Source organism: Ambystoma mexicanum, chromosome 11 (genome assembly GCF_040938575.1).
Source record: "Ambystoma mexicanum isolate Mex_15411 chromosome 11, UKY_AmexF1_1, whole genome shotgun sequence".
NCBI lineage: Eukaryota > Metazoa > Chordata > Amphibia > Caudata > Ambystomatidae > Ambystoma > Ambystoma mexicanum.
The window spans coordinates 953,925,967-953,952,733 of NC_090934.1; the positions used below are offsets into that span (position 1 = coordinate 953,925,967).

A 26,767-nucleotide genomic window follows, 5' to 3' on the forward strand; every position below is an offset into this window, starting at 1 on the left:
CAGTCAGTGCCACAGTTTTGGGCCAGACGAATTAACAGACCCGGTGAGGGTGTGTTGGGTGCGCAGGTGGACTGGGTCCCCCCTCTGGCAATAACAGGCAGGCTGCTCCAAAAAGTGGGCACCCAAATGAATGCACCAAAGTCTTCGCAAAAATCAGGAACAGATTTATTACAGGCAGCGAAGTAGACTTCTTTCCAGCAGAGTTAGTTAGGCACACTGGATATGGATGATTGTCTGCACCGGGCTACGGCACAAGCATGGGCATTGATGGCACGCATACAAGCAAGGCACATCCACTTGTATGGCACCCAGGGGCTTTGGAGGACCCTTGGATGCAGGCGGGAGGGAAAGAAGGGGAGAGGGCGAGATTGATTCAAAATTACAATTCAAAATTGAAATAGTCACATGCAGTGAAAGATGGTAAATACATTTGGGAAAGATAAGTCACTCAATAAATTGGTCAAATGGAAAATGCAGAAAACCCACTGTAAACAATTGACATATAGGTGAGACACAGGTGGAGGCTGCCATTTCTACAGAATGCTTAATGTTCTCGATTATCAGGTCTCCAAGAATATAATGTTTGTGTGTATTTGAATGGGTCCTACACACTCCTCCCTCCATGGTCTCAAGACATTTTTGCATATGACACAATATATAATGTGAGTAAATATTTGTGTTCATTACTTAATACTGGTTTCAGGCTATGCACAATTGCTATTGTGAGAAAATAATTTTTAAAGTAACATCCATCTTAACATAATGTCTGAGTGCGGATTTGGGTTGGTCTTCAACTTTTCTTGATTAACTTGAAGACCTGATTCACAGAAACATTTTATAATGTTGTAGTTTGTATTATGTGCAGTATTTTGACCCAACCCTCAACTTGAAACAATTTTGGACCCTTTTCTACCCAAATGTACCCTTCTGGAAATTCTAGTACCTGCACCAAAGGAGAATCCCAGAAACACAGGGCCCAAAGGCTGAGCATGCCAGCCATTCCATTCTCTATGGAGTAAATTGAGAGGGGGCATACTCCAGAGAAGCAGGACTGGTCCCAGAAGTTGTGTTCATGGTCATCCTGTAGGAAAGCCAGCATCTGTTGATGAGCGTTCCCCAGAAGGTCGAGCATCCCATGTTATTAGGATCCTGGCTAGTTAATGGGAGGATCCATGTATTTTTCCCGGACAAACGTACTCCTAGGGTGAATAGAAATCTCTAGAGAGGCAGCATTGTAGCTATTTCAAGACTTCTCTTTTTGAGAAGAACATTTAGTCAATAGTTGCCCACAAAGATGACATGACATTACTAAATAACCAAAGTTGCACAGCTACTCTCATTGAATGCTCTTCAAACCAGCGTCCATTTACGGACGCCTCTCTGCTGATGGAACCAGTTTTTGACCTGGAACCACACCCTTTTTAAGGACATTTGAGAAGAAAGCCATTGAGATCTCCAGGAGCATGGTAGGCTGTTAGTAGTTTTGATCGGAAGCCACAGTTACTCTTGAATTTCCATTCAATGTTCTAGTTGACCTCGGGGCCCCTGTGTCATTTTCTAAAAGAGTGGAAGTCGGTGAAGTGGTTGCTGGAGACTGGTGTAACCCCTTTTACATTGTATGCCTTCAAGAACCCTGGCCTACACAGGACATGGCATTGGCTGCTACGAAACATATTGATAAAATACAGCTAGATTACAAAACCTTGAAAGCATGGGATTCTTGATAGTATTGGAACGTCACCCACTTGGACCCCATACAACTGAACAGAGGGCATGAGGAACCAATCTTTCCAAAAACAGAGTATCCTATAAACCTATGTAGGAAGACTATTGCTTCTCTAGTTGTACAATCCACCAAAGAAAGACAATAATGCCTTCTTGTGATGTGTGTGGTGCAGGATTTGGGGTGAGAGTTGCAAGAAAGCACGAACCCGAGTTCCCTGTGCCGTTTGGCACCTGCTCCGTTATAGCAGCAGACCCGTGTGGCTAGAATTCTGCTTTGGAAGTGTAACTGAAGATTGCCAAGACATCCGCTCGTGATCTACACATTGACCTTTTGGTTATAGTTTATTTTCATACATTATAGGCTTATAAGCATTTTTTGGGGACGGGGCATAACGCTTAGTGCAGTTGCCCCTCCTGCCCCAATAAAGGAAACCACGCTTAAGGATCGGGTCACGCGCGTCCCCGAGTGCCCCGTGAGTGCTGTTCGGCTGACATGGGACTTTGTTAATGTATTGTATTTTTACATTAGTAAAGCACCTAAGCACTAAGGCATCAAGGCGTTGTTGCAACCAATTACACTTGTAGTGGGGGCACAGAGAAAACAAGTTTACATGCAAGGAGACAGGATAAATACATACGAGACACTTCTGAGGGCAGTTAATGTTTGTATAGGCAAGCAGCCCAGTTTTAGTGTTTGGGTGAACAGCCAAGTTATTAAACTAGAAGTAGCTCAAATTAGTGGCATTGTCATATTGGAGGCTGAAGATCAATATAGCAACACAATGAGGGTGAGGGCAGCCCCTACTAACACAGGCATTATTATCGAAGAGAGCGTATGACACATGCTTTAGTCTTTTCATTGCCCCACTCACCGGATGCTACTACTACTACTACTAATCATTTCGCATTTAAATAGCGCTACGAGCTCTCAGGTGTCTGAGTGCTGCTTATTATTACCCACGGTGTGTGGTGCTCATTTATCGACCACAGAAGGATGAAAGGCTGAGTTTGGCCCTGCCGGGATTCGAGCCTGCGCTAGCAGGCGCTCTACTGGCTGTGCCATTTGTGCCACTTGACTGGCTGTGAAAGTTGGGGGTGGGGGGGGTTGCAATGAATGAAGTAAGAGGTGGAGAGGCGTTGGTGGCGCATATAGAGGGATTAGCCTAAACTCACCTCCCTTCTAAGCCTGCCTGGTATTGGGGTCTTTGCCTAGGATTTGGCAAAGGCCCAAATGCATGTATTGATAACCAGGATTTACTAAATGGGTCTTCTTTAAATACTCCTCCGATTTTGTTTTTCAACTGGGAAGGTTTCCCTCCTGGCTTTGTCAGAGCATTTACAAGATGGGGTGGTAGAAGAGCAAAGTTTAACACTTGCACAGCGATATGAAAGCTCCCTCGCGATAATAGATTACCCAAACATGGTGGTGTCAGCTATGCTAAATTTACGCCAATGCTTCTGTTTTGAGATGAAAACCCAGTGAAATTATCTAAAAGACATTTCTAACTAAATGGCATCAATGGTGTGTTTGAACTACTGGAGGCTGCGCTTCACGAACGAAGCCTTTGGAACTGTTTCTATTGCAGCGTGAGCCCAGCAGCACTGCGAGACGACCTCTTGCTGCTTTCCCTGCTTCCTGGAGGAGGCGGGGCCTACCGCGCACACGTGACTGGTCACGTGACTTTCACCCAGCATTAATTGCCGGCAGATCCGCCCGAGCGGCGTGTGTTTGAACTACTGGAGGCTGCGCTTCACGAACGAAGCCTTTGGAACTGTTTCTATTGCAGCGTGAGCCCAGCAGCACTGCGAGACGACCTCTTGCTGCTTTCCCTGCTTCCTGGAGGAGGCGGGGCCTACCGTGCACACGTGACTGGTCACGTGACTTTCACCCAGCATTAATTGCCGTCAGATCCGCCCGAGCGGCGTGTGTTTGAACTACTGGAGGCTGCGCTTCACGAACGAAGCCTTTGGAACTGTTTCTATTGCAGCGTGAGCCCAGCAGCACTGCGAGACGACCTCTTGCTGCTTTCCCTGCTTCCTGGAGGAGGCGGGGCCTACCGCGCACACGTGACTGGTCACGTGACTTTCACCCAGCATTAATTGCCGGCAGATCCACCCTTGCGGCGTTAAGCCCTGGAGGCAGTAAGGGCTGGAGACGCTGTTTTGCTGTTTTCGCCGTGTTCGTGTACAGTGTGCACTCCAGCTCAGAGGTACTGTTTTGTTACGTTAACCACATAAGCTTCTTGACCGCCACAAGGGGAGGGAGGGAGGGAGAGACGGACGCTGGCAGCTCCTTAACCTGTCGGGCGTTCCCTACCCCGTGGATGGACAAACTGTAAACTAATACATGATTTTAGAGATCTTAACCACTATTATCCTTTATTCTATTCTAACTACTGTGTCTTGATTATTGTGATAATATCAAGCGACCCAAAGAGTTAAAAGCTGAGTGACCGTCCGCCCGCCTGCTCTAACAACAGACCCTACTTTGGACCACAACTTTACGAGTCAGAGACACAGTCCACTCTAACTGAACTTCACCGCGTGAAAGATACCTATATTTCAAGAGTCCGCACGGTTTATTCTATTGGATATTGTGGAGACAAACCACTAGACCGAAAGGACTCACACTCACTGTTGAGAGACCGAAAGAGCTTCTCCCTTGGACCACAACACTAAAATCGAACAACTGAGGTAAAGTGGCATTTTCGATAACTCTAACTGTCCTACTGGAGACCGAAAGGGCTAGTCCCTTGGATCCTGCGGACATCAATTAAAACTACCTCTAACACCTCGATTCCTAAATTGAATAGAAACTCATCTAGCTGTGAGAGACCGAAAGGAACCTTTCCTTGGATCTCACCAGCAGCTTCTATACTCAGAAGAGACAAGCATTGTACATCAGTGAGAGACCGAAAGGTACCCTGCCTTGGATCTCACCAGCAGTCTCTATAACTGGAAGATACATACACCGGACAGGTGACAAAAAACCTTAAGAGACAATGTCAACAAATAGAACCAAGCAACCTACAACGGCACGACCAAAAACGAGATTGAGATCAAAACTCAATACAGCAGCCCCCACCACCCAAGACTCATCACAACTCACCCTGGAGCAATCATTCTTGCAAAGACAACTACCAAAAAACCAATTGAATCAACACTTACAAAAAATGGACAATGACACTGAGTATCACCATATCTCTGATAACTCTTCTGCACCTGAAAGTGATTTTAAAGATCAAGAAAACGACTGTCTAATTCCTCAAAGCACATCTAACACTCAAATCCACCTAAACAAAAACTCTGAAATATTTGAACACACAAGCGGAAAAGTCTGCGCGAACACCATCGAAGGAAAACAGACAGCCGGAAAATCGCAAATCGCCCTGAGAAAACTCCCACCTAACATTCAGCACCACCGAAATCAGGACTCCCCTACATCACCCAGAAAACCAGAACTACCCTTAACAGAAGAATGGAAAATAGCGAATCTGATAATACCACAACTGTATGAGCACCAACGAATCATTGAATGCTCACCAATACCAGGAGAAACTACACAAGGCCAAACAGAAGACATCAAACCTTGTCACCCGACAATACACAACCAACCTGAGCGACAAAAATTTAGTGAAACCCAACAAAAAATAATCGAACACAACGATATAACGGAGAGTGTCATCAGCTCCACCAGTATATACCACTATAATGAAGAACATCTGCTTTCTAATGATCCAGGATCTATTACTCACGAACCTATTAAACCACCGACTGAAGAACCACGAACCTCTATATTGCAATGCGAGACAGTAACTGACGTACTACAGAATACGAGTAAGGAAAAATTAAACAAACCTAGCTCATCTAGAGTATACCCAAACAACGAAGAACAACTATACCCCAAAGAAACAGGATCCACCATGCATGATCCTATCAAATCATTGGTAGATGAGCTACAAACCTCTAATATACCACAAGATGCAGCATATGACACACAACAACAAACGAAGAAAGAAAAAGCGAGATTAGCCAAAATTGCATGGCTGAAAACCCACAACTCACTCAAACTCCCTCAGACGACAGAATCCACAAACAACCGAGAACGACTAAAAGCAAAAAGATTATCAATGGACATAACAGAAATTGAATCTATTATGTCAAGCATCGACAAACGAAAGGAAATTTTTAGTACAAATAAAGGACCACACCCATCTCGGATGACATCAACCCCGTGTGCATCTCAGGAACCTGGAAAAAGAATCATCAAGACAGAACACGCTATGATACACCAACTGGGACATCCCATCCCAAACCGCTTTACCTACGACACAGACGACTCTTTTTATACACCAGATAACATCAACAAAAACGATCCACCATCGCAGCCGTCAAATTTCATAGAACAGAAATCCCCTGCCTTAACGGACAACAAACCTGAACAACACGAGAACACTAATCCAAGAATTCCCACTACCATGTTGGACTTGCAAAACATGATGATTGCAATACTAACGCAAACCATGATACCGTTCATCAAGCTACATGAAACAATGAATGACAACATCAAAGACCAAGGAACCTTATTAGCAATGATCCATTATAAACAGATTTACATTGAAAATTTTTTGAATACAACGGAAGCTCGTCTCAACTTAGAAGCAGAGCAATCAAGCCGCTGGCAACAACGTCTAGCAGAAATGGCTAGATGGAACCAACAAGAAAAAACAAACCTAAATAAAGAATTACTGAACCTGCTCACATTACAGCAACACCACCAATTAAATCAAAAACCAGCTTTGAAGTTTACCCAATCCTCTCTACCACAAGGTCCAAATGTCCAACAACTACCTACACAATCAGAAATCTCCATAGAAAACACTGTACAACAACCGTCAACGTCAGTATCCTCCCTTTACTCGGAAGCACAAGATCACAACACACTGCAGGCAACCAGAACAGTTCAAGATTTTCTCAAAAGCAAAACCAAATACCACTCCAAAAGCTGGACAGATAAAACCGTCTAAGAGAAGACAAACGGGATCCAGAGCCTTCCTTAGAACTATAAAAAACAACGGACAACTTGCACAAGATGTAAAAGACAAGACAATGAGACAGTGCCCTTTACCATCAGCAATTCAAATAAGACCTCCAGTTGCACTATCCACCTCAAGCACTATACCATCACAACCTCTGGCACAATCTGCTTCTCACGACGAAGAACTATTAAATTGCTCAACTCATGAAGACCAGGAAACAGACGACACACCACCAGTCACAGGTCCTACAACGTCATCAAGTTACATAATACTTGACGAGTACTCAAATAACCGTGAACCGCAATCCTTACACCAGTATCAAGACGTTGCCAATCAATCGCTACAAGATGTCTCAACTACGACCCTCAACAGCCCCAGTTGCACCACTTCATCAAGTGACCTCTATGACCAAATCACAGATGACTCCTTTGATTCACAAAACATGTCTACAAGCGAATGCACTTCACTATCTTTCATAAATCCTTTAGAACAAAATCAAATCTATCAAATTCATATCGAAAACCAAATAAAAAGAGCAAAACCTTTAATACTTAATAGAACAAATATTCTCCGACTTTTTGGAGCAATACCACAACTAAAACATATCACAACTAACAAGATTGATTTAATTACCTTTAAAGACGATAAACATTTGGACAAAATTATCGCAGAATTATCTGATCCAGAAGACCAGGATTTAATTATATCAAAATGTGAACACCTTCTTAAACTTGGCTTCAACTGCTGGCCTACCACAATGTTAAGAAATAATGCTGAGAGAAAACAGAACTATACCCGCAATAACAATCAAGTAACGAAGATTTCAAATTGGAATTCTCCGTCAATAGCGGCAGCAACAACAAGCCAAGAACAACCAATCAAAAGAATTTATGACATAGAAACGTCAAGGTCCGAAACCATATATTCAAGAAGTTCAAGTGACTCCTATTCATAACAACCAATCAATACAAGCATAACATGGTCTCTTTGCTCATGGAACACAAGAGGAAACCTGCATTTATACACTCAACCTTGTTCTAATCTCGAGAATCATCTAATCATTTGTCTACAAGAGACCTGGATCATTGACACGCCAGCTTGCGATGGTTTTCTCGCATTCTTAAATCCTGCCCTAAAAAAACATCAAGGCAGACCCGCATCAGGACTACTCACACTTATCAAAATAACTCCGAAATGGAAAGTGTTGACAAATGAAAACATAAACCCCTGGATTCAAGTGACCATAATAGCAACTACATCGCATAAACAACAAAAAAGTAGTCACGAAACAAAAATTGCCATTCTGAATCTCTACTGGAATCCTGCAGCCATCACAAATGAGGCATTCATGGACGGCGTATTCATGACTATAGACAATCTACTTCAGAGTTATCAACACATTGAATTAATATTGTGCGGTGACCTCAACATCAACCTAATGACAACAAATGGTACACCACGCACGCTAGACCAACTAACTCCTAAAGCAGCAACATGGATGAAAGAAATAACAATACGAAACCTGATACTATTAAATCATGCAAAAGATAACTTGAATTCTTATGTCCCAACATGGACCAGAGGACAATCAGAAGCGATTATTGATTACATATTTCTTTCTCAAACGCTGCAAGCATCTGTCAAGGTAGCTAAAACGATAATCTCCGACAACAGTGATCATAACATGCTAACCGTCACCTCACAGTTAATGATGAATGAACCAGTACCATCCGATGCGTCAATACTAGAACTTGCAAGTTCAGCAACAAGACTACGTATATCACAAAAAGCGATATCGCTTCTTCCAAGGAAACTAAAAGATTCATCAAAACCAGAATTGGAAAAACTGAATTACGGATGGCTTCTTCTTCCTTTTCAACAAACAGCAAAAAAACGCCCTCAAATTCCACATGCACATACCTATAACCGGGAAATAGCAGAAAAAAAAAAAGAATTGGCTAAACAGAGAAGACAACTTAACAAAAACAAAAGAACAGAAAATCGGACAAAGATCGTAAAATTAAAACAATCCTACAACAATTGGAGGAAATCGCATCAATCGATGTTACTCCAGACGGATGCAGAATCAATAATGAAGACTCTAAAAACCAACAACACACGTGAACTCTGGAACCTATTGAACGAAAACCACTTGAAACAACATAAGCTCACAGCTAATGTATCACAACAGACATGGATTACCCATTTCTCGACCTTGTACGGACAACAGCATAATCATCCAGAAGAAAACCTGATTCAAAGAAGTACAAAATGGACAATCCATATTTCTCAAGAAGACTTCCTGCATATGATAAAATGTCTCAATTCATCAAGAGCCCCAGGACCGGACGGCCTCTCGAACGCCGTCCTTAAACAAAATCCCACAGCTTGGGCACAGCTCATGATACAGATCCTGGACATCATAAACAAAACTAACCGAATCCCAACCACTTGGAGAACAGCTATAATAGTTCCGATACATAAACAAGGACCGCGCGATCTCCCGGAGAACTTTCGTCCAATCGCTCTATTGGACCCCTTAGGAAAAATCTTTGCAACAGCTCTCTTAAGGCAGCTCACTGCATGGGCCACCACAAACGGACGGTTCTCCCTGCGTCAAACAGGCTTCACGCGCAACGTGGGGACTAACATAAATCTCCTACTATTGCACTTAATCAAACATGAAGCCATAAACAACAAGAGCATGATCTACACGGCATTCATTGACTTAAAGATGGCTTTCGATGCTATACCTCGACACAAGCTATGGGCAAAACTGCATGCATGGAAATGCCCAGCGAACATCCTAGAACCCATCATCCTACTATATTCTGACACTTCAATAAAAGTCAGACTCTCAAAACAAGGACAGACATCTGCTTCCATCGTGACAACGAATGGACTAAAACAAGGATGCCCTCTGGCAGCGACGCTTTACAACCTGTTCACGTCAGACATTGACCAACATCTGACAAATACGCAAACAAACCCCCCAAAAATAAACTCGATACCGGTTCCTATAATGGCCTATGCAGATGACATCGTTTTGCTCGATAGAACCCCATCTGGATTACAACTTTCGCTTACAGCACTAAGTAACTACATGAAACAAAATGACTTAATCATCAATATCACGAAGACAAAGACTTTGTTGCTGACGAAACCACAAACAAAATCAAAATACCAACCGAACTTCAATATCAATGGAATAAGAATAGAAAATGTCACAACATTTAGATACCTGGGGATTACAATCAATCAATCAAAAATAGAAGCAGAATGGCTGGACAAAATAGAACAGAAAGCCCAAGCATTGGCGCGCCAAGGGTGCATCCTGCACAAAAAATATGGAAAATTCTCATATAAACCGATCATTATGTACTATAGGCAAAAATACATTCCCATAATAACATATGGATCTGAAACTATGTTGAATGCCGAACATGTAAACTGGGTAAAATTTGAGGCAATATTTTGGCGCAAGATCTTAAAGCTTCCTCAATCATACCCCATGCCCAGAATCCGTCATGAGATAGCAACCCAATCCATCGGATCTATGTTACGATGGAAAAGAATGGACATCTATCGGAAAATTATAGCGGACGATATCACTCCTGCAATTCAAATTTTGAAAACCAATTGCAACGCTCTAAACAACACAATCTTAGAAAACTGGAAAAAATCAATCAACAATGAAATGGAGAAAGAAGAGATCTCCGAAGAACTTTTAATCAACCGGCCGCAACATGCCAAAATCAAACTTCTCCAGAATGATTGGATTCAAACCATTGATCACAAAAACAACTATAAACGGACGCTGCATTGCAACGTAGACAACAGAAAACTTCATGATCCACAACAATACCTGTTGAAGTTTCCTGACCCAAAGATCAGAGCAACCTTTCTACGGCTTCGGCTAAATATCTTACCAACTAATGATTATTTAGCTGCAACAAGACAAATCCCAAAAGATCAAAATCACTGCCGGTTCTGTAAACTCAAGATGATACCAGAAACCACATTTCACCTTGTGATGGAATGTCCCTCTCTTACCACCCAACGAAAACAATTTCGGGGACTTTTTGACATTGGATCCCAACAAATGACTACAGATAAAAGATGGGCGGAAATTCTTAGCGGAAAGAACAATAAACATATATATACAGTATCTCTTTACCTTCAAAACATCCTTGACCTCACGAAAAAGAAATCTTAAAACTAAGCGGCCCTCTCCAATTCCTCTGCCTCTCGACACTGAAGCCTTTTATCTCTAGCTTCATGCCCATTTAATCTTTCTCTTTCCTTCCACGAATTAAAATGATGGAAAAGTTTGAGACCAAACTAAAACATCTATATAAAAAAAAAAAAAAAAAAAAAAAAATGGCATCAATGGTCCAATTGGGGAGGGAACCCCCTCTTGAGCCAGGATTGCCAGCTTGAGGTAGTCGGGACACTTATCTGTAATTGAGATATTTAAAAAATTTACTGAAGTGAATGGCACAAGTGGTATGGAATTCTCTGAGCCAATGGGGCCGGAAACAGAAGTAGGGGGAAAGGTATGAGGAACAGGAGTGCCCTACATTCAAAAAGGAATGAACAAAAAACAATTAAAGGCCCGTAAAAATCGTCACGTGAATATCTCCGCAAAATTGTGTAGCATGAGGCTATGGAACAGCATAAAGGGGAGTTTATGGACTCTTGGTTTGAGGAGATATCCCAGGACACAGATGGCATTGTCAACCTCTTAGGAAATAGTCCAACTAGGAGTGCGTTGGACTATGAAGCAGGTTTAAATGGTGAGGTGGTGCAGGTGTAACGGTGCAAGAATGGATATACGTACCCTCAGGAACTTAGGTTAGCGGATGCTTTGAAACAAAAGGGGCGGGTTAAGGGGCCAGTTGGTGGGAACAACAACACAACCCAAGCAGAAGTGGCACAAATGATCTATTGAAGCGTATCCCAGTACCTCGTCCTAGTAGTAAAGTGAAAACAATGCAGCATTGTGCTGCGTAACATTTGGAACAGAGTAGTAGTAAAGTAATGGGAGGTAGAGACGAGTTGGACCCAGGGCCCTCACAGGCGGATATTCGCTCCCCCCATGGGTTGAGAATGATCATAAAAAAAAATAGGAATAACCTCTCTGGACTGGCCATATTGAATGAGCCAGCTATCAGAGACCTAATAAAGTCTATAATTTGCCAGGAAAATCAGAAAGTAGTGTGTGAGCAAGGGAAGGCACAGGGTGCCCGTAATCAACAGGGATCACTGTGCTCGCTGTGCTCCAGGTGATAACAGCTTAGGGAGGGTTCCTGGTGCGTTAGCTGACTTAACTTGCAACAGGACACCATTCCCAAGTGCTCTAAACAGGAAAGACAGTTGGAATTGGACACCCTGCGGAGACCAGTTAAAGAGTAATGGGAAGTGGGGCGGGGGGCATCAGCGACAGGGATTTGTGCCCACGTAGTAGCACACCAGCAAGTGTCGTGGCGCTCATGGGGGCTTATCTGAGGGGTGGAACATATCCCAGACTAGCTGCTTCTAGGAGTCATGGGCCCCACCAGGGGTTTCATCTAAGCAGTGTATTGTACTGGCCCACACTCTAGTCTCTGCTTCTGTCCAGGCTTCAAGGTCTCTGTACCAAAGTAGGTACTGTGGGCCCTAGGCTGACTACCAGGCCATGGCAATGCACCGTTTAGCAAGAATACAAGCTAGATCCATGAATTTAATAATGTGTTTGTGCTTGCTATTTTCTTGGGTATGCACCCAGAAGACATTCCAATGGGCTCCAGGCATACCTAGTAACACCATCTTTTCTGCACGCTTGCTCTATGCATCACCAAAACATGTGGACCAGGTCTGTGCCGTCACATCGACACCAAGGGCAGGTCGGGTGTTTGCTTTCATTGAATTTTGCCACTTTACTGGGTGTCATTTAGGTGTGATGGAGCACATTCATTTGAATCAGTTTGAAGCAAGTGTTCTGGGACACATTTCTAGGGAACCCAAGTATCTGTTCCCACTCGTTAATAGTAGTTCCCAAGTCAGATTCCCAGCACAATTTCAATTTAGAGCTCTGGGGGTTGGGCCTGTTCGACAGTCAGCCATACAAACTGGACACAGGTCGCCAGCCGTCTTCCAAGGAGTACATTAATGCTTACAATTCAGTCACCTCAGGTTCTGCGGGCAACCCAGACCGTTTACGTTTAGCCACCCCCACTATTCTCATGTACCGCAGAAATTGCCTCTTGCGCAGTTCGGTCTGCTCGACTATGGTTTCCATATCTCTAAATTTACAATTTTCAAACATACCACCCCAGGTAGAGAGACCAGTCTTCCCAGCGTCTCGCTACCTCAGGATCGTCTCTATTCTTGCATACATCTGCCACTATTGGGACATTAGGCAACTAAGGGCACTCAGTTTGCAACAATCTCAACGTTCTGAGCTATACCTTCCTGCCCAATGCAACAAGGAAGGGCGTAGAGTTCTGTCAGTTAGGCGGTAGGCATAACATGTCTTGAAGGTAGGCAGAAGCCACCAACTGCTGGAGTAGCTGCAACTCAATGTAATGTTGTCCGATAGGCATTTTGTTACAAAGCCCAGTAATATAATTCAAAAATCGGAAGCTGCACACCCCCCTCCTTGTAAGGCAAGTACAATGTTGTAAGGGCGATCTTGTGTCAGGATGGGCCCCACAGGAATCCCCTACATAGTGTATCTAGTAAGCGAAAGAAGGGGGCATTAATATAATGATGAACATTGGTAAAATAGTACAACATTCTGGGAAGGACAATCATTTGTATAAGTTATTTTACCCATCAATGAGAGCAGAAGCTTGGACCAAAAGGACAAACTTCTAAGGCCCTTTACCACCCGAATGTGTAACGCATGTGCATAGATTTGGGCATGTGCATGATGTGCACTCCCAGGTATCTAAAGGAACTCGCTTCCCAGGGAAGCCCCAATCCCGGCAGAGCAGTTTCCCCCCACACCACGGAGCCCCGCCAGAGGGAAGAGGCAAGACTTCTCTCTGTTGAAGGATTTCCCCGATAGTTTAGCAATATTGTCCAGCACTTCAGAACCATTGGGAGGTTGTATTTCGGCTCACCCATATAGAGCAGAACATAGTCTGCGTACAATGATATTGGGTGTCTAGTACCGGATGCCCGCCTCAAAGAATGATATGCGTAAGAACACTGCTAGGGGCTCCAGTGCCAATATATACAACATGGGTGACAGCGGGCATCCCTGGCATGTCCCCCTCTGGATGTTCCACACTGCAGATAACTGCCAGATTTGACCCTGGCAGTCTGTGTGGAGTACAGCAGCCTAACTCAATTGATGAAATTCTCGCCGAACCCAAAACCCTGCAGTACTGCAAACAACCATTCCTAGTAAAGCGAGTCACAAGATTTAATAGCATCCAGTAATGCGACCACTCACTGTTCCCGATGGTCGCTAGTCTGTGCAATAATATGTTGTAGCCGACGGAGATTCAGAGTGATGCTGCGACCTGGGATAAACCCAGTTTTGATCAATGTGTATCAAGTCCGTAATCACTCTAAACTGCCCTGCCAATACCGTGGTCCGTATTTTCATGTCATAATTTAGCACGGCTAGGGGGGTGAGGGGGGGGGGCAAATAGGATTTGCATCTATCCGTAGGCTTCCCCAGTTTAGGTATCAGTATTACCAGGGTTTCCCCTCATGCTAGCCGGGAGTACACCCTTAGCGTAGGCTTCCTCAAAAACCTTAAGCAACACTGGAGGCAGCGTTGCAATGTACGTTTTATCAAATTCAGGGGGGGGGGGAGAGTCCGTCACTTCCCGGTGTTTTGCTTGTGGAGAGTGGCAATCGCATTGCTTAACTCCTCCACAGTAATAGACTGATTCAGACTAGATTACTGAGTAGCCGCAAGCCTCGGAAGTGCTATAAGTGAGGGGGCTTCCGTCACCTCCTCAGGGTTGAACCGGCTCCTCATGGCTATTCATTTGGGAGTAGTAGGTTGCAAAAATATTGTTGATCCCAGGTTGGATTCTACATGTTCCACTTTCGTCACTTAGCATGGTAGTCTGGTGTCTGGGGTGCTCCCGTTTGCATGCGCCCTGATGGTGTTTGTAACATAGTCTAATTTGGATAACCTTTCCCACGCCTCAAGGCAGCGGTACCGGGTCTTCGCTAACGTCTCTTCATTCGGCTGTTGACCCGGGGATCGGGCCTCCTGATTGCGGGTTTGTTAATCCCTAGTTTCCAGCTTCAACCACAGTGTTCTGCGGATACCCCCAGCACTGGCTATAATTTCACCCCTGGTCCCCACCTTCATGGCTTCCCATATGTTGCCCCACTCCTTTACGCTACCTATGTTATGTTCTAAGAATTCAGACAATGTTGTCTGTAACTTGTCTTTAAAAATCTGGTCGGTCAGAGCATCCACAGGCATACGCCACATCGGAATTGGGAGTTGAGGGCTCCCAAGACTTCAAGTGACCATCAAAGTGGAGGGGTCTTATAGTGAATGGCCCAAGTATTCAATGCTGCGTATGCCAGCCATTTGGCGACACCCAACAAAGTTATAATCAATCCTGGTGTGCAAAGCCGCCCTGCCCCCCAAAAGGACGATGCACTTACGGTGGTGTGTAACCCGAGCGCAAAGTGTGCGGACATGGGATGGAATACTATGATTTGGAAAATAGTTAACTATGCACACTTCGATGTGGTCTATGTAACCTCTGGGGATAAGGTACCTCCCATCCCTATCCGCGTCCACCTCCAGTAGCTGGAATGGCAGAGCACTGTCTATCCATGCAAGCACCCCTCTTGCATACTTAGAGTAGGTTGCTCCATAACCTGACCCACCCCAGCGTCCCAGAAGCCCATCCAGTTCTTCAGTGGTTAGGCGAGTCTCTTGTAGTAGGGCTATAGATATCATCCTATGTTGCAAGTAAGATTTCACCCTATTCCGACAGCGGTACGTGCCCAAACCTTGCATGTTCCAGGTCAATATTTTAATGGTGGACACAGTTAGTGTCCGCAGAGCAGTCTATGCTTTGGACCAGCAATCTCTCTTTCCCCCCCATCTCACCATATCTGGCCTGTGCCCCCCCCCCCGTGCACCCCAACCGGTACACCTCCTGGCCACCCACCCTGTTTATACATTTGCAGATGCCCAGGCACCTGATTCCTACTTGACCATTTAAACAACAGAAGCAATAAGCGAGCCAAGATGCATGGAGAACACAAAACCAATAACAAATAAAACCAAACTGTGTGAAATTGCCCAGCAACTATACTGTGCTCAGGCACCCCATACCACAAGAGCCTATCCAGTCCATTGTGTGTCGGGTGATGGAGGCCGGCAACCAGCATAAACTTTGGAGCAGGCAGGCAAGTCCAGTGAGAGGTGACTAGACGTTGCTCCCATTCTATGCAAAATCAAATTGTCAGGCGGGTATAGTTTTTTTTCAAGTTGCAACACTACTTAAAACACACAGCTATATATTCCAGAAGCACCCTTTCAGCGAGTATAACACAAGGATACACACGCGGTCTCAGCACCCAGGTGCCCCCAACATACGCTAAGACCCCAGCAACTATATGCACGGTGCAAAGTTATCGTAAGCGCATGAATCGTGTAGCCCGGCTCAACAATGGTGCTCACTGGTTCAAGTGTTGGCTTCTTTCTCGCTGGCCACATTGTTCAGCCACATGTTTGCCGCTGCTGGTATGTCGAGGAAGTCTGCTCTCCCTTTGTAAACGATCTTTAGTCTGGCTGGGTACATGAGCATATATTTGACATTCAAGTGTCTGAGTCTCACCTTAACTGGCAAACTGGTTCCTGGCCCTCTGAACTGCCGGTGTGTAGTCTGGATAGATGGCAATTTTGGAGTTGTCTCTCTGTATTTTGCCACCGTCTCTGGAGTGTTTCAGTATCACCTCCCTGTCTCGGTAGTTCAAAATCTTTGCAATGACAGGTCTAGGGTGGGACAGGTTACCCAGCCCAATCTCTTGACATAGTACATTTTCAACATATAGAGTGTGGTCCGACCCTTTTTTGCCCTCCGGGAGTCCCAGTAACCTTATATTGTTCCTTCGGGCCCTCCCTTCTGCGTCTTCTGCTTGTAGTTCCAAAGCAGTGTTCCATCTCTCCAAGGCATTGGAGTACGTTCTTTCTTTCAGCTTCAGTTTGACCTTTGTGACCCTCTCAGCTGTCTGATATCTTGTCTAAGCAGTTGGACATCCATTTCAACCTCATCTATTTTCATTTCCAGCGAGGATCTCTGGGCAGCTATCGCAGCCAGGACTAGGTCTTCCTGTGGGCTTTATTCCAGGGCGTCCAGTTCTGCTTGTGCTGCAGTTGAACGCAGTGGCGGCTCACGAGGCTTGCCCTGGGTAGCAAAGGAGTCCATGATTGTTGGTTTGCCTTTGGTCAGAGACATTATCCCAAAATAGGAATTAGAACGGATGGCGTCTTATGTTTCAGTTTGCGTCAGAGTAGAAGGGGGCAGTAAGGGTTAATCCGACATCCTTGGGTGGCACAGTGCAACCCGCACCTTTGTGTGCTCTTGCATACAAGAATGAGCTTTAACCAAGCTCTGCACCCCACCACCAGGCAGTCACCACCCAGCACGGTCATACAAGAGAGGACCATCCAGCAGCAAGAGCAGGAAGGAAGGGCCAATATCCAGCCAGTCGTCGCTAACCAAGTGTGTGAGCCAGTTATGACATTTGAGGCCTCCCACGAGGAACAAAGTGCAGCAACATAGACGCTGCCCCAAGCAAGCAACCCCATATGCAGATGTTGCTTGTTGGTGCATGCCCCCCAGTCAGAGCGGTGGTAGAAAGGCTTTTGGTGGCACTTGGCGTATTATCAGGCCCCTGTGAGATCAGATATGTATGCTCTGTGCCCAACAGTCAAAACAGAAGCGGTAGGGAGAGCCAAGCCCCGCGGGTGTGCTGTACCGCAGCTAATAAAGCAAGGCGAGCTGGCCACCCAAGTAGCGCAAAGTATGGGCAGACGGGGCATTCACCCCTCTGCGTTGTTGTAGTGGTCCACTGGGAACTTGCAACCTGTTATGCCAGGTCAGTGGGGTTAATTGCAGGCAAGTGTTAACCAAAAGCAGCGCAAGGGACCAAGGCCCATCCCAGGGCACGCTACCCCAGCCCGTGTGGTTAAGGGCACGTTTGGGACCTCTAGCTGCTGAGACATTCTCCCGTTGGGGGCAAGGCGGGGGGGTAGCAGATGCGTCCGGTCTCTGCACTTAACTTCTATGTATCTTGCAGGTGGATACACCTGTTATGCGCACACCGCGACAACACTGCTGTGTGTGCCAAGGATCCTCAAACATCTGTGGCCTGCAAGCGAATTAGGTTTGCTTCTAGGGCAGGTCAGAACCGGAAAGCCGCTTATCTGCAGAGGCCCTGGTTGCAGACTAGATGGTTCTTTGTTCAGCAGTGTAGAGAAAGGTGTTACAGACCCGCAGTGACTTGACGGAGCGGGCCCCTCCATGTCAGACCGGACCAACCACTAGTCAGTCAGATCCCTGGGCTGATGAATATGCAACGTGGCTAGCCCTTGGGTTGGAAGCCAATGCTGCAGTCCCTCGTGCCAACATCACGTGAGCCAGCAGCAACATGAGCTGATGTGTGTGTTGCGTGATCGTGCTCCTGTTGCAGGCACTGCCCCCTTCAGACACTGCACCACCTCAGACCAGCAATCCCTCTGCGGGCAGGGGCAAGCACAGCAATGTCACAGCAGGCCAAAGAGATCTCACTCGAGCAATGTGCTTGCAGCTGTAATATCCCACAGTGTAGACCGTCAACCGATGCAAGTCCCAAAGCAGGCAGCAAAGGGCTGCACTTGGAATGCGCAGCGCTATTTCCTCCTCCTCCCCCCCTCCTCCTCCTCACAGCGTCTCGGTCATGGCGGCCATCTTTGCTCAGGCAGGGCCGGCTTCACTTTGATTTTCCACCAGTAAATACGCTTAGATTTGCGCTGGGGTAAAGCTATACTGCAGGGTGCTGGTATCCCCTGCAAAGTGGTGCTCTTAAATGTTACAGCAAATCATTACAGCCGCCGAAACGCAGGATCTCGATGAGAGCTGGGTGAACGCACAACTTCACCACATGGGCTCAGGCCACACCCCCGTGGACTTCATTGATTCATCCAGATATGAGCATGTTGGTTATTGCACCTGGCATGGTGTCTGAGGCCTTAATAAATAAAGCACATCCCTTCGACAAATGTCAGCAAGAAGAATTGGGAAGGCGGGGTACCGAGGGGGATTGGCCCACACAGTAGGAATGAAGAAAAGTATGCAGGGTGACTCCAAAAGGGGGAACAGTGGCTTGAGGCTGGAGGAGCTGAATTGGCGTTGGTTAGCATAATCCCTTAAAGCGGCATAATCCCTTAAAGCGGCCATCCCGAATTGAAAGAGTTGAAACGTTATCTTTAGCACCTGTGTTCTTTTCCCGATCCTTCTCCATTACATTTTTACAAGGGTGATCGACCCCCTGGTGTTTGATGGATACAAGATCATTCTTGAACCTGCTATGCAGGGACTAAAGGGTCGTCTGGCTGGGGGACTGCTTCTAGCAATTCATAATGGATTGGGTCTTAGTATTGTGAAACATTCTATCCTTTTCAATGGGGGGGGGTTAGCTGCGGTAATACAAATTGATAAGTGGGACTATTTTCATCAAATCTTATTGATAAATATTTACTGGAACCCTAGTGGTAATTTGGAGCTCATGATTTAGAGTCTGAAAATATAGATGAATGGCTCAGAACATGTCCTGTGGGGCAGGTGATTATTGCAAGGGTCTTTAATTCGGATTGCACTGAACCTCAAGCCTGTGACTGCGATCATCAATTAAGGGGCTCTCCGATAGAAGACGTTGAATCATTAAATAAGGAGATGGGCTACAATTTAGATCAGATGCTCGGCAGTGTTGGGCATAAATTTGTTTATGGTCCGATATGGCACACTATCATGGAGAGTTGGGGATTGAACATGTTAAGTTTAACTACGGAGGGACAATCTAATGCTGCAGCCACCTGGTTTGGAAGGAACACTTCATATTTGTATCAAAAGATTTGTTTGATCTCAACTTAAAATTCGAAATTCTTCGTAATGGATATAGCAATCATGGGATGTTACTAATGACTCTTGGTTGGAAAAAGACTGAACATACTGTCGTAATATATACAATGGTAACGACAAATGAGAAATGTAATCGAATAAGATGGAACGCAGGAAATGTTCCGAAATTGAATATGCTGATGCTTAAGGATTTTGAGGGCTCCCCTCTTGAGACCAAGTTGAAGACACATACATCGACCTCCTTTTAAAAATGACCTTTTGCCTGTAATGGCAATTTTGGGCAAAGTCAGGAAGAGGCGAACATCAAATTTCATTTACATAAATTTGATGTAGTACAAAATATGAAAAGGCTTATACGAAAACAGATAAGACGGGCAAAAAGAGCCCTACTTGGTGGAGAAGATAAATTGAACTGTATCCAAAAGTTGAAAAAAAATTGAAAATGTGGATAAAACATTACCGACATCTGTTTTAAAAGGATGTTGAGGCCCTATTGACTTCCTTGAAGGAGGGGAGTTCTATAACTGTTTGGTCTAATTAATGGTCTTGAAACGATACAACAAATCATCAAACTAACCCTGTACCCAAACATTTGTGGTTTTGTCACTTTAAAGAGTTGTATGATTCGGGTTTGGGTTTAAGATGTAAAAACTGGTAACTCAATGGTCAATAAGGTTTACTGTTAAATATATTGAAAAGAGGATCATTGTGGCTAGGACATCTAAAGCTGGCGTACCTAACCTATTAACCAATAAGATATTTAAATGGAATGCCATGTTATGGTCTAGAATATTGTTTGTACCTTTTACAGACATTGTTACCACTATGAGCACCACCAGCTCTTGGCAAATCTCCTGTGTGATCCCTATTTATAAGAAGGAGGGCAAGATGTCTCCCCTAAACTATCGACCAATAGCTATAATGGACGCTGATTAAAAAATGTGTGCTTCTTTGTTAGGGCACATTGAAGAATGGTGTGTAGCCAACAGTGTCCTTCACTTGCTTCAGTTGGGCTTTAGGAAATCTATGGGCACTGACTGTGGAGGTCTGCTATTGAGAAGTCTAGAAGCAACTGCTGAAGTGATAGATCGACATCGATTTATGTGGCATCCGTGGACTAGTCAATGGCATTTGACTTGGTGAATCGGTCAATTCTATGGGCACAATTTAAAAACTTCAAGTCTTTTAAGCATATGAGGACTCCTCAATCCAAGTAAGTAATAATGATGGTTTAATGCCCCATTCAATCTCAGTTCGGAACAGGCTCAGACAGGGATGCATATTGGCTCCTTGTCCATTTAATATTTATGGTTCTGATGTGGGAGAAACCCTCTCAAGTTGTTTGTACCCCTAAAAATTGGAAATGTAAAAATCTCCTGGGTGGCATATGCCGATTTTATTCTATTTGATCAAATCAGTCGGCCTACAAAGATTAATGAAAGCTTTTAATCAGTATATCTTGACAAATCATTTATGCATTTAATCCCAGTGATTTAAAAGAATGAGTAAAACAAGAAAGAAATTAAATTTTGTTTGGTTTATTACCCAAACTAAGCTCCATGTCCGAGAGTACGATTTTATCTGGGATGCCGGATCATCTCTTGTCCTATAAAGAGCTTTTACAGAAACTACTTGAGGGATAAATCATCCACGTTAGCGTCTCAAATACTAAAGGTGGACAGGAAATAAGGAAAATGTTCTGCTCTACCAGTAATAAAATTTTAAATTGCCAAAGTCATCCTGAGACTGAACTATGGCTTGGAATTTTTCCCAGACTGGGTGGTTTCTGAGTTAAGAACTTATAAGACCATGATTTGTAGGAGTTTACTTTACCTTCTACCCAAGTGTTATATTTGCGGTCATTTGCTACGAATTGGGCCTGCAATCTCTTACATGTCTGGAGTGGATACAGCTGGCCCTTCTCTGTAAACTTTGATAATCGAAAACAGAATTTAAATATTGTCTAGGGGGAAGGGACAGCGGTTTAAAGGAAGGATATATTCCAGTGTATCATACTTATTGAGTGCATATTTGAGATAAATTAGGTTTACATTTGGATGCCTTGATTAACAACCCGAACTACATGAACTCGTTTTTATGGTCCGATTTATATCGGACCATAAAGAATTGGGTACGCCGGAACTGTATTTGACTCGCTTTCCGGACAGGAGAGCGAGAAATGGCTTTATGCGCATTAGACTCAACGTGCTGTCAACCAACAAAATTATTTGTGTAAGGAATGGAATGCAGGTTGAGCTGGCCTTCTGTAGGTTGTGTAAGGATCACCAGGAGAAAGAAATGTTACACATCTAACACTGCACTGTACTGCCTGCGGAGTCAGAGGATCTAACCTTTTACCAACTTTGAAGGCAGTCCAAGTTGGGTTTTGTTGGATAACTTATTGATTATTATGCATGGTAAATCAGTATGATTTGAAATTAACGGTGTTAAGGTTTCTAAAGAAAGTTTTTAAATTATGCAACTATTCTAAAGATTTTAAATGTTTTATATTAAGATACGAATTGTGTTATAGAAATGAAATTGAAATAACATACTGCCTGGTTAAGTGAACAGTCTGTATTTTAAACTGTTGGGTCCTGTAGATACTTTGCTGTTTTATGAAATTTAAGGAAGTTTTACTTTGAAGGAAACTACTTTTTTAATTGTGTCAAATTTGGCTATTTTTGTAGTTTTTGTATTTTTTTTCTTCTTTTTTTTGTAAACCAACACAAATAAAGCACACGACTGAGGAATGAGCTGTCATCTGTGCACTGTGATGGTTCTCATTTGACACGAGTAGGCGAGCAAAGTCTCTACTCTTTCAGTTGCCGTCCATAATCTAGCAGGGGGTGAAAAATGTAAGAGCTGCTAGCCAGCCATAGAAAGTCCCTCGTTACCGCCATTCTACACCTACACACTGTACACCATTTCTTCATTGGCAAAAGTATGACTAGCCGCTGGCTAGTGCAAATTCTGTGCCCTAATATAGAATATTTTTACACTACATAACCACCATGACAACTTGATTTCTAAATGTTACCGTGATTGTAATCTTAGCTAATGTTTTGGTCCTTTGCCTTTGCAGCATCTCCCCTCTTGCTGTTTGCAAACCGCAGGGACGTGCGGCTGGTGGATGCAGGTGCCACGAAGCCAGATTCCATCATTGTGGTCAGCGGCCTTGAGGATGCGGCGGCTGTAGACTTTCAGTTCTCGCAGAGCATTATTTATTGGACCGATGTGAGTGAAGAGGCCATTAAGCAGACCCACTTTAACGAGAGCAAGAGCACCCAGGATGTTCTCATCTCCGGCCTCGTGTCACCGGATGGCCTGGCGTGCGACTGGATCGGCAAGAAACTCTACTGGACCGATTCGGAAACTAACCGGATCGAGGTGGCAAATCTGGACGGGACCGCCAGGAAGGTCCTTTTCTGGCAGGACCTGGATCAACCTCGGGCCATAGCCCTGGATCCGGCTCACGGGTAAGTGCCCCAAGCCCATCTCCTCACTTCTGCTGTGTGCCCGTTACCTACAGAAAGCATTCAGACTGTTTTCAGTCTGACATTTTAGGATCCAAGATGGGAGAGTCTGCTGGGAAAGAATCTATGCGCACAGTTGGCGTTCATTGGAAACAACAAATGTTTAACAAGACTTCTGATGATGTTAATTTAATGTTTAAACACTGATACACAGATTAAGCTTTTTATTTAAGGTTTCTTTTATATCCTATGGGCTTTTTCTGCATGACGTGTTGACCTTTTTGGTGACGATGCGACTTTTGCCCATGCTCTCCTGCGGCTTATAAGGCAGTTATTTTCAATATGCATATACCATGTACCTCAAAGTAGCTGTCGTCAGTGCTTCCTACTCTTAGTGCAATCTTTTTCACTGCTTGACCTCTGCTCATAACGCTGCTTGCCCTCCTCTTTCTCTGCTTCTCATAATTGCTTATTCCTATGCTTAGCCATTGCTTATAAGGCGGCTTTCATCATTGCTTGCCGTGTGTTAATAAAGCAGCTTTTTTGTAGGCTTGGCCGTTGCTCAGTGCATCTTTTTGCTGTTTCCCAGGTGCCCACAATGCTGTTATTTTCGGAGTGTGCCAGCTGCTGATAATGCTGGTCTTTTTACCGTCCTTGCAAACTTTCCATGTAACAGACTTTCCAAACTTCACACTGCTTTTAATGCAGCCTGTATCGTTATCTGCCCATTTCAGAAAATGCAGCCTTTTCTGTTGTCCGACCCTGCTTATAATGTAGCCTTTTTCCATGTTCTTATGCAACTCCTAATGCAGATTTCTTTCATCCTTTGTTCTTTGTAGAGCGATTTCCACTATAGCCCGGCTTTATAAGGTAATCGTTTTCATGCTTGTCCACGGCTCATAATGCAGCTTTTAACAGTGCCACTGCTCCCGAGGCACCATTTTGCTCATGCTCTCTCCTACTTGTCCATGCCTACCCATTGCTCATAATGCACTCTAAGCAGTAAGCTGGCACTGAAAAAGGCAGATTTTCAGTGCCTATCTGTTGATTATAATGATTATTTTTCATTGTTTTGTTTTGCCCCTGCACCTGAATGCACACATTCCCTATCCCGCCATATACAATGCCGCACTTTCCATTCTCAGCCAATGTTCGCAATGTGTTTTGCCATCCCCTCTGCTCCCCCCCCCAATTTTCTGCAACAACATAACTGATGGCTATGCACAGCAGCGGGACGTCAAGGTTCTGTCAGTGGAAATGGGAACATTAAAGATAACTCCTCCCGTGGTGCCAGCTAATGGCCATCTTGCAACTGTAGACGCTGTAATTCCATCACCTGACGCCCCCTCACCCTCAGTTTAACAGAGGCTTTTGTTTAATCTGAACACCCAAAGTACATGCATCACACGAGGTTATGGCAAAAACACTGTGAGCAATATTTTCCATGAAAAGACTATTTATGGCAAAACCACCGTATTCTATTTTTATATTACCTTCATTTGCTTCTAGTTTTACCTCCTAATCTAGCTATCCTTGAGCAGACAAGTAATTACAGGCAGATCCAACCATTGCTTATTTCGTAGTACCTCCCTTACACCTCTACCAGGCCTAATCACTCTCTTGGGCCTCTTGAGCCTTTCAGCTCTTCAATCTTTCTCCCAGGTCCCACAACCTTCTGGGACCTCCACTTGGTTAACTGTCATGCTAATCTTGGCTGTCTTCACTCTTGGATCGGTCAGCTTGGTCATCTCTCCTGGGCTTCGCCACTGTCCTAGCTCTCTCTGGTTTCCCACCTTGCTTTGCTCCCTCTGTTTCTGTGACTTCTCAGCTTGGTTGCACTGCTCTGATCTCTGGGAACCAATGATGCCCTTTCACAGGGTCTGGTTTGCACCAGACCTTTGTACATCTGTTAAATCCTAGTCATCCAACAATGTTTTGCATTGGCTCTGCCATGTGAAGCAGTCTTTCAGTTCCTCTGGTTGGCCTTGATCTCCAAGTAGGCTACATGTGACTTCAAGGCTTCAAATGGCTGTGCAGCCATCTTGAAGTCGTGTGGCAGTCCTGCATCCAATACGCATCTCTGTTAGCCTGTGGTTAGGGGTTTGCTGCTCTGTAATACTACCCTTGCTGGTACCTTGACCCACAGCAGCGAACGCGTGCTGGGCCACAGCAGTGAGTGCTCACCTTCTACTCCGCTCAGTGTCTGCTGTGTGCAAGTACATGTCCAGACAAAAAGGGTTCCCAGTGGTATTAACTAGTTCTGCCCACTATCCACGGTCCATCCTGGCACCCACTTAAACTCTGCATGGGTTTCCCGGGCCTGACCTCATGATCGCCATATAATAATTACAGTGGATCAGGGGTAGGAGCAGCATTAGTACGAGAGAAGCTGGTTTGAGCTTTGGGGAGAGGTACTCTGTAATATGGAGAGGGAAACTCTGGGGATCCCAACCATGATCACCCCCTTGTAGCTCATGGCAATGGCCCCAGGGCCCGAGTAGGCAGGTTTCATTGTCTGGGTATAGGCCTTTTCACAAATAACACAAGTATAGCTGGAGTAAGTCTTAGATAAGTGTGATGAGAAGAATGAGCCAATCTTAACTTATAAATGGTGAAAGTGAGATGGGAGGTTGACCATGCTTCACTGCATAACCAAGTAGAATGAATGTTGGATGGTTGGCATTACCATTAATCACAAAGATATACGTATGTTCTACTCACTGGAATTCTAAATCTGGACGGGCTGTTCACTGCACGCCTTATAATGATACGTATATAGGAGCAGATGGGAATGCTTCCTTATTTGTTTAGTACCTGGAAGTCACTCAAGGGCGACAGCAATCCAAGAACTCCCAAAAGAGTAGTGCAAAACGCAGACCCTCCAGGATATTGAAGCATTAAATTGTACATTTTACAGCATAAAAAAAAGCTAATTGTGCAGCACAACTTTGTATTTATTGCTGTATTTTTGTGGTCCATTTTATATTGACTGGAGAGTGTAAGATTGGTAGGCTGCAAGAAAGAGGCAGTGTGTCAGACTACAAGAGAGCCAGGTTGTTATTAATTACACCTTTTGTATCAATTGAATAGTAAGAGTCCCAGATGCCCCTAGTTTGACATAAGTGTTTTATTGTGCTCTCTTATTTGGTTGAATGGGCATGCCTATTTAATAACTTCATTGATCATTATCAGTTGTAATGGTGAAAATATTCATGTTCTCGAATCCCACACACCCCACTCACCAGCACCCCTCACACTCATCAATTCTGTCACAACTTGCCCTCTGACACCTCTCACTCTGCCAGTCATTCGCATACTCGCGTGCTCTTTTACATTGCCATGTCACAACGCTCACTTCCTTGTACCTGCCACATTCCCAAACATGCTCCCAACTCGCCAGTTTTTTTTTTTCCTGCTGTTTATAGCCCTT

At 44.5% G+C, this 26,767-nt stretch overlaps 1 protein-coding gene across 3 annotated transcripts in view; it reads left to right on the plus strand.

The window, feature by feature from the left end:
- LRP5 (LDL receptor related protein 5) overlaps positions 1–26,767 on the plus strand; it is a 680,976-nt gene that overhangs the window by 112,301 nt on the left and 541,908 nt on the right. For all 3 annotated transcript variants that reach the window (XM_069624105.1, XM_069624104.1, XM_069624103.1), the window contains exon 2: positions 22,947–23,340. In XM_069624105.1, coding sequence (XP_069480206.1) covers positions 22,947–23,340 — 394 coding nt within the window. The remainder of the gene's footprint in view (positions 1–22,946; positions 23,341–26,767) is intronic.